The sequence below is a fragment of the Oryzias latipes genome, chromosome 8 (genome assembly GCF_053564925.1).
Source record: "Oryzias latipes strain Hd-rR chromosome 8, Olatipes_Hd-rR_3.1".
Lineage (NCBI taxonomy): Eukaryota > Metazoa > Chordata > Actinopteri > Beloniformes > Adrianichthyidae > Oryzias > Oryzias latipes.
In genome coordinates this window covers 12,948,146-12,961,734 of record NC_136244.1, presented here as the reverse complement: position 1 = coordinate 12,961,734, position 13,589 = coordinate 12,948,146, and the positions used below count along the sequence as shown (strand labels likewise).

The following is a 13,589-nucleotide window of genomic DNA, read 5'->3' as shown; positions in this document are numbered from 1 at the left end:
AAATCCACACCACTTAGACAGAGACATACACCTGAAAATGACATAGACAAAATATCGACTTAGACAAAAAATAAAAATTGTACATTTTAAGGGCAATGATTTGAAGGTGCTCTGGCTTAAAAAAAATATCTGAAACATAGGTTTCAGGTTTTCACACTGACTTTTTTTGTTTCAAGTATTAGAAGTTCTAAAGCTTTACTCTTGTGAAAATTTTGGGGTTTTGTCAAATACGGTTTGTTTGTGGGGCTCTGGCACCGTCTCCTTCTTACCTTAGACATGTATTCATAGATCCTGTCTGGCTTGGAAACAACTGTGCCTTTGAGATTACCCACACCCGCTCAGAAGCCCCTTCAAAGTTCTAAATTTCAATCTCTTCTAGCATCTTAAACAGTCCCATTTTATGATTTTGACACATGCAGTCTCAAAGTCTACCTTGGAAAAAAAAGGCACTCTCAAATTGTATGTGTTGTTAAGACATTCTTAGATTTAATTAAAAAAAATATAGAAAAATTACAGTTAGAATAATTTAAAAAAAACCTGCACTCATGAATTAAAAAAAATCCTACTTTAGAAAAAACTGGACATTCCTTAAAACAAACCAGTTTGTATTAGCATAAAGCAGAATTGTGTTTTTTTTCTTAAAGGAGAATAAGATTAAAAACAAAAAGAGTGCCTTTTTTTAATAAAAACATAATATATTTTACACTAAGCATTTTTTACTCCTTGTTATAAGGATAGTTGCCATAATGCCATCTTTCTCTATCTAAAATGTTGAAAGATTAAATTATTATTATACTTAAACATCAAACAGATAAACCGAGAAAGTATGTTTTTATAACACGCAGAAGAGAAAGGAATGTTTTAAGAGTCAATTTTCACTTTCAGCAACAATAAACTTGTGTTAAAGCTTCATGGACTGAAAATATAAGTGAGTCAATCCATTTAAATACACAGCACCTGGAGAAAATCCCTGCAGGCTTATGGAGCGGCACATGCAGAAAGGCTGGAGCTGAAATGTGAAGAAGAGAAGAGAAGTTTTTCCACCTTCATTGCTCCTGCACCAAGCAAAATACCAGAATATTTGTACACCTTTGAGTACATACACTGGTCAGTTTTCATTTAATCTACCATATCAACTCTTATATTGAGCAAGAATATGTAGAAAGGTCTGCATCTAATTCACAACTGTTACACTGGAAATGTGATAAATTCACTAAAGCATTTACACAGTGTGACGTTTTATTAATCAGTGTCAAAAGAGACAAGTCTGTCCAGTCTTAAAGTAAAAATGCTTAAATTTTTGGCAAATGGCAAGTAAAATATTTAGAAAGCATTGACTTTTTTGTGCCTGAAAGGTCACACAATAGCTGTGTAGTTGCTGACAGTTTATGGCCTTTTCCTCTCATCATTTACAGATGCAGATGCAGTGAACAGTAAGGTTAGAGGTCACAGAGCGAATGATAATGGTGCAACATGACACTTCAGGCGTTCAGAGGAGAGCATGCTGGAAGACAATAAACAGAGGAAAGGAACAACTTAGGTTACAAGAGGAAAGGTAAAGATTAAAACCAGGACCTTTGAGAGTTGTGTGCTCCATCACCACGATTATAGTGAGAAAATGTTCAAATGGGATAAACACAGATTTTATTTTTAGTGTTTATAATCCTACTCCAATCATCTTTTGATCTATTGAAAAATTTGCCTCTGGGTTGTACGCAGTAGTGTTGGCAAGGACTGTTTTCTTTTCCCATCATCCCTTTGTTTCCATGCCCTCCTGCTAACTTACAGCCCCTCACAACACCAAGCTGACATTAGCGGCAACAAAAATGGCGAGCAATATTGGAACCAGATGCCAACTCAGACGATAAATACAAAGTTGTAAATGGATCTGTTTGCCTGCAAGTGGATGTTAAAACCACAAAAAAACATGATTTTCATTAAGTGAGTCTGCAAAGAAGTATACTACACATTTTAGGATGAGACCGGGTTGAACTTGAATGCAGTGTAGTGTTTAAAAACACCTTAAAAATAAATTATACTATTGTTATTAGTTGTTTAAATTATTTCTGATTTTAAAGACTTACAATAACTGTTTTACTTTAATGGGGGGGAGTAACGAAAATCAAAAGGTTTATTGGATTTATGAAGTTTTTACTTGATTACACTTTCATGAACTTTTAAGGAATCAAGAGAACACTTTTAGTAGTCACAATTGAATAAAAAGCTTTGCTACAATTCCCTAGATTCGCTTGGATGAAATGAAAATCATCAGCTGCAACTTCTTGCTTTTCCATCTCAGCCAGTAGCATTTCTCCGTGGAGGAATGCACCCAGTCCACCCCCAGCTTTGTGCATAAGGGGAGTAAAAATTATTTTTCTTCGACCAATAGGATTGGAGCTCATCGAAACTATCCACCAATCCAGCCTCGTCCACCGCAGGGGGCGGGGTTTACCTCAGCATCATAGCACCACGCACCAAGCCAATGCACGTCGCTGACATTTAAACCAAGCTGCCGCCCCTTTTTGCTCGCTCCGCACTGTTTTGCTCCTCACGGATAGACTACGACAGCTGCCAATGTTTAGCTCTGCTTCGTAAAGTTGAGAAAAAACCCTGAAAGGTGAGTTGACCCGTCTTGTTTTTATCTTCTATAACGTCAGAAGTTTATCCGTTCCTCGAGCGAGCGCGGACGCGGCCTCTCAGCTGCTGTGTGCTTGATGTCACGTTCGCCCTGAAACCCACCGGGAGGCGCCGACCGCAGATAGAAGGGCACGCATGAACAGTTTTGTCAATAATCCCGAGCGATTTTATTGCCAGCTGGAGCCGGAGCATGCCATGTCTGCCCGCCTTCATCATAGTCGCGGGCCTGCAAGAGAGTAGCCACAGCTTTTCTCAGGAAAGGTGAACCGGCGCGTGCGAGGTCACGAAGAGATGGTAGAGTTCCGGCTGCACCAGTAAGGAATTGCAGATCATGGATGCATGCAGCCATCTCAAGAGGAATCCCCGAGAGATTCCTAACTAAGTTTAGATGCAACATTTTCCAGCTGGACTTATCATCTTTATTTGAACATGATGCAAAGCAAAGGTTACATTTTGAAGGAGTTTTAAAATCTCATATGTGTTTCTCAGTGGTGCATGATGGATAAATAAGAAGGAGCGGTGGGTGGGATTGTTGCCCCCTCCCCCCACTCTGCCAGCACATTTCTGCAGTTTTCCATGCATGTTCGCTTCATGCGATTGCAACATGTGGTGGAATATATTGCCGAAGGAAAACACCACTAGATCAAGTCCATGCTAGATCTATGGACTTTGCATCATTTCTTTTACGCCGCTCCCCCTTTGTTCCCACAGTTTCACCATCATGTCTCAGCAGCATCTGAAGCTGGTGTTGAAATACTCTCCTGAGTGAATCATGTGTGTGATTCTACTGTGATTGTCGTGAAATATTAGATAAAATTGTTCAACTATAAACTGATTTTTTTTTTTAAAATAGAATGTCCCGTAGCTATCAAAACATAATGTTAAAAAAAAATGTTCTTTGTAAAACTTCACAAAGAATCTCATCATTATATATGGTGAATTATGTGGCAACAAGTCAAACATTTTAAGCATTTTTTTGTACTAAAAGCTGAAAAAAAAACCCACTTAGGTAATAGGCTGTATTTGTCAAGAGGAAGTTACGTGATGTGTGCTAACCTGTTACTTTAAAAATGGCTTAATGAAGTGAGTTGGAGTCTATACAACAGGTAGGAAAGGGTTGCTTTAAATCAGAATAAGTTAAAGACCCACTCCTATGAAAATTGTTGGACCCTAAAGTTTTTATTGATTTGAAACATGGGAAAGAAAAAAAAACCTGTATTTATAGAATAAAAACTTGACAAGTGCCTCGAACGCATGCCAGTCATGTTTTGTGTCCTCATATGTGTAGCATCTTTTGAGCATGGGCGTTGTCTATATTTACCCAGAATGCCGCTGGCCCGCAGCCTGTCCGTCACGTCCCTCTCTGGACTTGAGGAGTGGGACGAGGAGTTTGAGTTGGAGGATGCCGTTCTCTTTGAAATAGCTTGGGAAGTTGCCAACAAAGGCAAGTGTATCATACTTATTGTTGGCTCTAAAGTTTAAGAAAAGAAGTAAAATGTTTGGGGGGAAAAAACATACCTTTTTTATGCAGAATCTCTACAGTCAAAGTCAAGTTTCCCCCTCATTCTTACAAAGTTTTTTGTCTTTTTTTGTCCCTATTTGAATCTGGTTGATCCCACTTGTGAAGTTGGAGGCATTTACACCGTCATCCAAACCAAAGCTCGTCTGACCGCCGAGGAATGGGGGGAGAACTATTTCCTGGTGGGTCCCTATGTAGAGAGCAACGTGCGCACTCAAGTGGAGTTGATTGAACCCACCAACCCCGTGCTGAAGCGGACCATTGACAAAATGAACTCCAGTGGGTGTAAGGTACTACCACATGTGTACAGTAAACATACATAGGTCCTGCAGAAGGAGTGGGGGGTTGGGGAGGGGGTTATGCACTGAAAGTGTGCTGAGCCCATAGTTTATCGGTCATCTCTCTGTTATCTGTCCCTCTTCTATCCCCGACCACAACTGTGACATTTCTTCTGAAAGGTTAAAGGTTGCATCAGTGTTCCAGCGCAGTGACACTCCAGAAATAGATGAATGAGATGCCTTTAAGGTTTTTTGCTGCGTCACTGAAGGACCGCTGTGGTATTAAGTGTCTAGGCTGGAAGTTGCAGAGGTTCTATTTTTATAAAAAAAAAGTCTAGTTGCCTTTTCAACAAAGGATTGATCTCATTTATCCAAAAGCTTTTATGGCAGTTTCTTATCTTTAAAAAAAAAAAATGTGTTAACTTGGTGCCTCAGACGTGATGTTCCTATGGAATACGCTGCATTCCTCCAAAAGTCTTTGTGCAAGAAAGATTAATGTAGAATTTAACTGCATAAGATAAGAACCAGAAGAAAAGGTTTCATCTAGTGAACCTAGAAAAATGCTCACTTTCTTTTAGGAAACCATGTATAGAAATCCTCTTTTTATTCTCAACCTCAATCAACCTGCTCTCATTTTTCTGCAGGTATACTTTGGTCGCTGGCTGATTGAAGGTAGTCCTTATGTTGTTCTGATTGACGTGGGCTTCACTGCCTGGTCTCTGGATCGCTGGAAGAGCGAGCTGTGGGACCTGGGCGCAATCGGTGTTCCTTGGTTCGACCGTGAAGCAAACGACGCCGTGTTGTTTGGTTTTCTGACGGCTTGGCTTCTTGGAGAGGTCAGTGACCTTGTTACATTTTTCTGTTACTGTGTATACCTAAGAATAACTCATTTCCAGCCAGCAAAATGTAAGGATGAACTTTTTTTTTTACGTGTTAAGCCATAAAATGTTGGTTCTCTGAGCTCCAGGAAGTAGCTGTAATTGGCACAAATGTTGGAGGAAAACCGAATCTTATATTTCTGAGTTAATTCTGAAAATTCCTGTTAAAATGAACTGTTGTAAAATAAAATAACTTTAAATCTAATAAAAAAATACATTTCTTAACATGATGGGACGAAATGGCATGCACTGAATAATGAAGCCATCGTAGGACTTTGTGATGTTTCCTGTTCCAGGTTGCAGTTTAATTTAACAAAAAACATTTTTTTTAAGTGTTTAAACACGGTGTAGGCTTGATCATGGTCTGGGATGGGCTTCAGCCAGTGAAAATAAGGATGTAAAAATATGCCAATGATATCTACCTCTTTTAGGATCCATCTTTTTTTCTTCAGAAACCGACTGAAACAAAATTGGGGTTTTGTGAGCCTAACTTGAGCGCTGTGATTATTTGCGCTATTTTTGTAAGGTTGTGTTGTTTGCTGCTGTAGTTCGCAGCCCAGTCTGAGGAGCCCCCGCACATCGTGGCCCACTTCCACGAGTGGCTGGCTGGCCTGGGGCTGGTGTTGTGCAGGAAGCGACAGCTGCCTGTGGCGACCATCTTCACAACTCACGCCACACTACTGGGACGCTACCTGTGTGCTGGAAGCGTGGACTTTTACAACAACCTTTCAAAGGTATGTACCGTTTTGTAGTTCAGTCTCTTTTTTTAAACAAATCCCATCAAGTTCCCAGAACTACAGTAAATGTCATTATATATTAAGCTCTGTGTTTCCTGTGTTTACTGCTCAGTTTAACGTGGATAAGGAAGCAGGTGATCGACAGATCTACCATCGCTACTGTTTGGAGCGAGCGGCCGCACACTGTGCCCACGTCTTTACCACGGTGTCACAGATTACAGCCATTGAGGCGGAGCACCTGCTCAAGAGAAAACCAGGTGAGCGGAGTTAAAGCTGCTTTATTTACAAAAAAAAAAAATGTTTGATCATAATTCTTTTTGAATTAGTTGGATTTTAGTCTCTCTTTTGTCAACATTGACTAAAAAGTTATGTGTAACTGTGTCTTTGTCATTGCAAGACTGATGCCAGAAACACGTTATGGAAAAAATATTTCAAAGGCAAACAGCAAATTTATATTTTAGGATTGCAGGAAAAAGTGGTAACAGATTAGTGTTTAAATTGTGTTTAAGGAGGAAAAGTAGTCTTTCCAAGCAAAAGTTTGACTTTTTATTTAATAGTGTCTCTTGTTAAATTAGCTTGGAAGAATCCTCTGTTGTTGAAAAAACCCAAAGAACATTTTTTTTTCCATATATTTTGTGCCATTTCACAACCAAATCACATTTATTTAGATTCTTCTTCAGGTTAGATAAATCTATTTAATTCCACTTCTAGACTATCTCTTTTAACTGGTCCAGGATCCAAAATAAGGTCATGTCAAACATTTTAGGGATGATATTCCGTGTTGTGAGAAACGACAGGAAACATAGTAAAGGTGGCTACTGCATTGAGTAGTTGGAATAAGAGAAAATACAAAGTAAAAAAAAGATGCAAAAACTTCTAACGTGCTCATTAAGATAAAATATAAATACACTTTTAAAAAGTGAAAATCTTCATATGTGCGTGCAGATGCAGTGTCCTTCTATTTTATGTATTTGATGAACCATATTGACCTTTTTATTGCAGAAGAAAGTAAAGCTCTGGTTATTTGAATGGATATTTTAAAATTAAACATGCAGATAGCATTATGTGTGCATCATACACACGTGCTGACAGACTTCTTGGAGTTTTATCTGTTCGACCAGTGAAACTGCAAACGTTTTCTTTCTAAACATTTTGGCCTCACCTGTACGGTTTAGTGGAAACATGCCATTGGGTTCATAAGTACTTTGTAAATTGCTTGTCAGTGAACTCTGTCCTGAAATGCAACTTAAAACTTTGTTCCACAAGGAGGAGGTAATGCATGCTGTGTTTATACACATGAGGAAATGTCATCAGGTTAAAGGTCACCTGAATTTGAAAGTGACTTTCATCAGCTCTGGGCTTTTTACTGTGAAAAACATATATTAAATGTGTTACATCTTATCAAAAGTAATCAGTAATATTTATTTTCTTCTGCACCCCATTCGAACCCGGTCTCCTCCAAACTTTGAGCAAAAGCTCTTGGTGTCATCGTATCTCTTTGAGGACACAAGTCTGCAAGATTTCTTTACTTAAGCTGATTAAATCCTGATACTTATCAGACTAAGACAAATGGGAAATATCTCAAGCTTTTTTTGTTCAGCTGTGTAACAACAGCGCTTAAGCATTTGGGACGTCTCAGACAAGTAAACTTTAAAGCTTTAAGGCGTTACGGATTTTTTTAAACTAGATCTCAGAAACTCCCTTTGACCATACCAGTATCTGAAATATACTGTATTTTTTTCCATTCATAGATATTGTAACTCCCAACGGGCTGAATGTGAAGAAGTTCTCAGCTATGCATGAGTTCCAGAACCTCCATGCACAGAGCAAGAGTCGGATTCAAGAGTTTGTCAGGGGACACTTCTACGGGTGAGAACATTAAACCCAAGATTGCATCACAGCTTCTTTTTACACCGCAGTTTAGCCTTATCATTGAAAAAACAATGTCATTGTAAATTTTAGGTAATTTACAAAGCCTTTAGGATTTAAGGCCCACTGCGATCATCTTTTGATCAATTTTAAAGGTGTTCCTAGTGGTCTCTAATGGTGATTATGCAGTTTTTAGCCAAAACAAACTACAACAAAAAACAGTTTTATAGGACATAGTTTCTGCAGAGCAGCAGGAGTTCACTAGAAATTTGTCTCTGGGTTGTGGGGGGGGACCGTTGGTGTGGACCAACCCTGCCTTCCCTGTTGCTATGAACTCGGAGCAAGGTGCCTGCGGGCCGCCCAGCTTATTTTCTATGTTCAATTCAATTTTTTTTATATAGCCCAATATTACCAGAACAGTCATCTCAATGGGTTTCACACCTGTAATTGTATAGTAAATATAAAATCATAGAATTCAATAGGTAAATTCTAAACTAAACTAACTAAACAGACTAAACTAAACTGGGCGTCCCTGCATTTATACCCTTCTTTGCGGTAAGGGAAGAACTCCTAAAAAAGATGATACACGAGGAAAAATAAAAACCAGAAATCCCAGGGGTGTCCACATGAAGGAGGGATCCTCCCTCAAGGGCGGACGGCCGATGTGACAAATAAGTTCTTTTTCAAAGCACTTTTTTTTGTCTGTTCCTAGTACACAATTTGAATAAATAAATACTCAGAAATGCAAATTTAAGATTACATTTCTTAATATATATCCTACAATATTAGAAAAATGCCACAAGAACATGTTGAGACACTCAAAGTAATTTTCTTTGGAGTGTTTCTTCAGTGACTTAAAGCTGGCAGATCACCAGAGTAACTCCTTTTTGGGATAAGTGTGCTTCTCCATCCACATTCCTCCATGGAAGAGGCAGAGCTAAACTAGCAGAAAACAAAAAATAAAGAACAAAAAGATTGAAAATGTGCAACAAATGCAAGATTTAGGATGATTTGTTGTCACAGAAATTGGTTATTATTTTTGCTGCTAGGCATCTTGACTTCAATTTGGACAAATGTTTGTTCCTCTTCATCGCTGGGAGGTATGAATTCTCCAACAAAGGAGCCGACATCTTCCTGGAAGCTTTGGCCAGACTCAACTATCTACTGAGAGTAAGGATGTGACATTTTTCTTTAGTTGTGCTTTTAAGTGCAAGAAATGGAACTTCCGTTCTTGTTTTGTTCTTCTCGCAGGTCAACCACAGTGATGTGACTGTTATAGCTTTCTTCATCATGCCAGCGCGGACAAACAACTTCAATGTGGAGACCTTAAAAGGCCAAGCAGTCAGGAAACAGCTGTGGTGAGACTATTTTATGTAGTGTGTACTCGTAGGTACGACAAGCTTGGCAGCCAAAGTGCTCTTTCATGTACTCCTCCATTGGTTTTCCTTACAGGGATACAGCTCACACTGTGAAGGAGCGCTTCGGCAAGAAGCTCTATGAGTCTCTTCTAGTGTAAGTAAACATCTTTCAGCTTCAGGACCCTTGAAGGATGTGAAATTTCCTCCAAGTCCTAGAATATATTCAGTATAAGCCTTTTTTTAATAGTACAGGCAGCAAAACTAATGTGAAGCTCTAATAATTTGACAGCCGGGGGGCTTCCCAATCACACTCGTTTGTGTTTTTAGTCTAAACTCCTTCTTTTGCCACAAGGGGCCAGCTGCCAGATGTGGCAAAGATGCTAGACAAAGAAGATTTCACCATCATGAAGCGTGCCATCTTTGCCACTCAGAGGCAGTCGCAACCCCCAATCTGCACCCATAACATGCTGGACGACAGCAGCGACCCCATCCTCAACTCTGTCCGCCGCATCGGCCTTTTCAACAGCTCTGCTGACCGAGTCAAGGTACGCAGTTGACCTTATTCTGCAAAGTTAAAGGTATCTCTTGTGGTTCTAATCCATCCAGGAGTCTTTGTTTTATCTGACTTCCACCTATGCTGTTGTGACAGAAGCTCACTCATGTTGTCCTTAACCTTTTCTTGTAGATAATCTTCCATCCAGAGTTCCTTTCATCCACGTCTCCTCTGCTGCCAATGGACTATGAGGAGTTTGTCAGAGGCTGCCACCTTGGTGTTTTCCCTTCTTACTATGAACCTTGGGGCTACACACCAGGTACAATCCATAAATGTAGATTTTTTTTTTTCTTTTCTTGTCCTAAACATGTATTTATACCTAAAACCTGCTGCCATCATCAGCTGAGTGCACTGTAATGGGAATTCCATCAATCTCCACAAATCTGTCGGGGTTTGGCTGTTTCATGGAGGAGCACATAGCTGACCCTTCAGCATACGGTATGCAACTTGAACTTTCTGATCCATTTAATGAAGGTTGTTCTTTACAAATGAACTGGAATATTTGTGGCTGCATTGGAAATCACTTGCTCTCTGTTTGCAGGCATTTACATCCTTGACCGGCGTTACAAGGGCGTCGACGAGTCGTGTAACCAGCTCACCTCCTTCCTGTTCCAATTCTGCAAACAGAGCCGACGTCAGCGGATCATCCAGAGGAATCGAACCGAGCGCCTGAGTGACCTTCTGGACTGGAGATACCTCGGCAGGGTGAGATTACAGCTCTCAGCAAACAAGCTTTTGACAAGAGGACCTGGCTGCAGACATCATCCGCCGGAACCGGAGGCTCCTGCTTGAAAAAGGCTTCATTTTAACTGGCAACCCTAAAAGTTGTGTTTTTTCCCGTTTTAGCTTTTTTTCTTCTTCTTACAATTATAAGCACTTTTGTTGTTATCAATTCATTTTCAATTTTATTTTGAAAAATAAAATCCATGGCTGCCTTTGACCCATTTTAAGCTAAGCTTGCTCGCTAAAACTTAGAATTTTAATTTTTAATAACCGGTGTTTTAATTCTGAATACAGTTTTCACTTTACATTGGTTTTAATAAGTGTTAAAATTCTGAACAATTGCTTTAAATATCAATTTTAAAATGTGTTGTATTTTAGTGGCACAGGATAAAGCAGCATTAAATCCCGCCGCGATCTCCAAGCAGTGTCTCCACCTAAAAGTCTGCAACTTCTGCCTCCATATCTTCTTTGTTACTGTTTTATTCCCTACTTTTCCTGTATATCTTTATGATTTGCACATCTTGTACATTTGTTGTTTTTAAGATTGTTAGACTTGTAATTCATATTGGGGGGGGGATCCTTTGCAAAGAGCAGATCTGCCTTAACAGCGCAAATATAAGCAAATTCCAATTTAAACCTACAAAATAAAGCAGGTGCTCATTAACAAAGGAGACGGTGCATTTAATGTTTTCATCTATTATTTTAAAAACATGGTAATTAACTTCTGAATAAGTTATAAATGACTTATTCAAACAGGAAAATTGAAATAACTTGTGCTTCTGCTTCCAGCTGATGTCTGCCGCTATCTTGTTGTCTGCAGCCAGGTCCCTCTCATTTTTTATATTATTTTGTCAGACATTAACTTTAATGACTTTTTTTTTTGTTTGTTTCAGTATTATATAGCTGCCCGTCATATGGCCTTGGCTAAAGCCTTTCCTGATACCTTCATATATGAACCTCATGAGCCGAGCTCAGTGAGTTAGTTTATTTTTTACAGCAAGAAATAACTTCTTTTTTTTAAATAAATGTATACATGTGTGTTAAAATCCTTCTTTGATTTTATTTTATTTTTTTCAGGCTACAGGGTTCCGTTACCCTCGACCGGCCTCTGTACCACCTTCTCCATCCCTGTCCCGCCACTCCTCTCCGCACCACAGCGAGGCCGAAGAGGATGAAGACGAGCGTTACGATGAGGATCTGGAGGCAGAAAAGGACAGAGTCAACATCCGCCAGCCCTACACCGCAACTAAAAACAAAACCTCTGCCAACCTGGGAGCTGATGAGAACGAAGACGACGCTGTCGCCAATGACAAAAACTGAGCGCCACAGAATCTACCAGAGCGTCACTCCGCCGTGTTTCTTTTTTTTGTCCCTTTTCTCCAGAAGGTGAAATCGCCTTCATACTCCCACCAGCATTCTTTGACATGGCTTGAAAATTGATCATGCAGAAAATGTCACCATAAAAATATACCTCCATGCTGTCATTAGCTTGTGCTAAGTTCAGAACACAACCAATATGTCTGAACCCTTTAAAGGGGGAGCACACATACAAACAGGCTCTACATGTATTACTGTGCTGCAGAGCACATGTGAGCCCACCTGCCTTATCCACAATCAGAGTCCAAACAGAGGTCCATGTGTTCTGGCCTTTTCCCATGAGTTCCTACTGCTGCATTCACACTCCTGCATCGGGAAAATGTTCCACCTTAAATAAAACCAGACTGGCTACTCCTGCACACCTAATCAATAATGTTTTCAGGTTGATTGTAGATTTGTTGTCTAGGTGGTTTGAATTGATCATGAGATTTGTTGAAAACGCTTCAGCTGATTCATTTCGGAGAAGTTGGACATTTCTTCACGCGAACCGCACTTCTGATGTTTTGAAGTTGGTGCTAAAACAATTGGAATCTCCACAAAGTGCATAAAGAGAAAATATCCTCACCGAAGTGGCGGTTAGGTGAACTCAACTGAATCAGCCGTAGACAAGTAGAGCTTCACTGCTGCTGAGAATGACACCAGTATACTTCAATTCACTAGTGGAATTCCCCACAAACTGTGCAGCTGTGTGTGTGTGTGTGAGAGCTGAGTTCTAGTAATGGTTTGTTTTATTGTGTCACTGTGTCTTCCCATCCTGTGCATACCTCAGACCTTTTTAATTCTTTGAACTCCTCTGGAATGCGTTGGTATTGTTTTGGTGATACCAACAGTGCAATCCGTGGTATGCTTAAAAACTTGGCTAGAGTTTTTCTAAATAACCGTAGTTCAGCATGTGGTGAAAAACAGAATGCTGGATCGTGTACTAACACTGGAAAACATTGAACTAAAGCTCTGATATTATAACAGATGACTATAAGGAGTGTCTGCAGGCGTTTTATGCTTGATTCAGTGCAGGGAAAATATGGTTTTTCCAGCGTTGTCAACTTTGTACTTTACTTTACATCTTTAATCCTGTTAAATGACCCTTGGAAAGTTGTTTGACGGGTCTTCCGCAGATACGCAGCACTTCTGGTCGAAAAGTTCTCCTTTATGTAGCTTTTTTTGTGCGTCAAATGCCTTGTTTACCACAAAACGTCAAAGAATGGAAATAAAATGCAGAGCACACCTATGCACGAGTAGCATCAGAAGCTTAAAAGAAACATCTGTGTGTGTTTTTCGTTTTGTTTCCGTGCCTTATTCCGGTGATCGCTGATGAACGACTTTAACACGCTTCCTGATAAAAGTCAACGTTTGCTTATGTTGAGACGCTTGTTCTGCAGTTTCCTTGTTTTAGGATGTTTGTCAAAGGAAAACGTAACTTATGAAGAAGTGAAAACTGAATTTAGCTCTAGGTTTTTATGTTCTTGTGTGTAAAACATATAATGAAGATGAAAGGCATCCATGGAACACTGAATAGTTTTTAATTTTAAAGAAAATGTGTTTTACCAGATGTAAACTCATCATCACTCCTGTGTTTGTAGGACTTCTCAAAGTTGCACCAAATAAACTGAATAAAGTAGAAAGGAAATACAATACATGTTAGTATTGTAAAAATGCAATG

At 39.5% G+C, this 13,589-nt stretch overlaps 1 protein-coding gene across 1 annotated transcript; it reads left to right on the top strand.

Annotated features, from left to right (window-relative positions):
• Positions 1 to 2,443: 2,443 nt before the first annotated feature.
• gys1 (glycogen synthase 1 (muscle)) lies at positions 2,444 to 13,587 on the top strand. The gene is made up of 16 exons (XM_004071513.4): positions 2,444 to 2,617; positions 3,963 to 4,081; positions 4,265 to 4,446; positions 5,079 to 5,270; positions 5,861 to 6,046; positions 6,162 to 6,306; positions 7,801 to 7,918; positions 8,968 to 9,088; positions 9,170 to 9,276; positions 9,371 to 9,430; positions 9,629 to 9,821; positions 9,962 to 10,088; positions 10,172 to 10,267; positions 10,371 to 10,534; positions 11,446 to 11,526; positions 11,630 to 13,587. The coding sequence occupies exons 2-16, from the start codon at positions 3,964 to 3,966 to the stop codon at positions 11,870 to 11,872; spliced, it is 2,133 nt and encodes a 710-aa protein (XP_004071561.2). The 5' UTR covers positions 2,444 to 2,617; position 3,963; the 3' UTR covers positions 11,873 to 13,587.
• Positions 13,588 to 13,589: the final 2 nt, after the last annotated feature.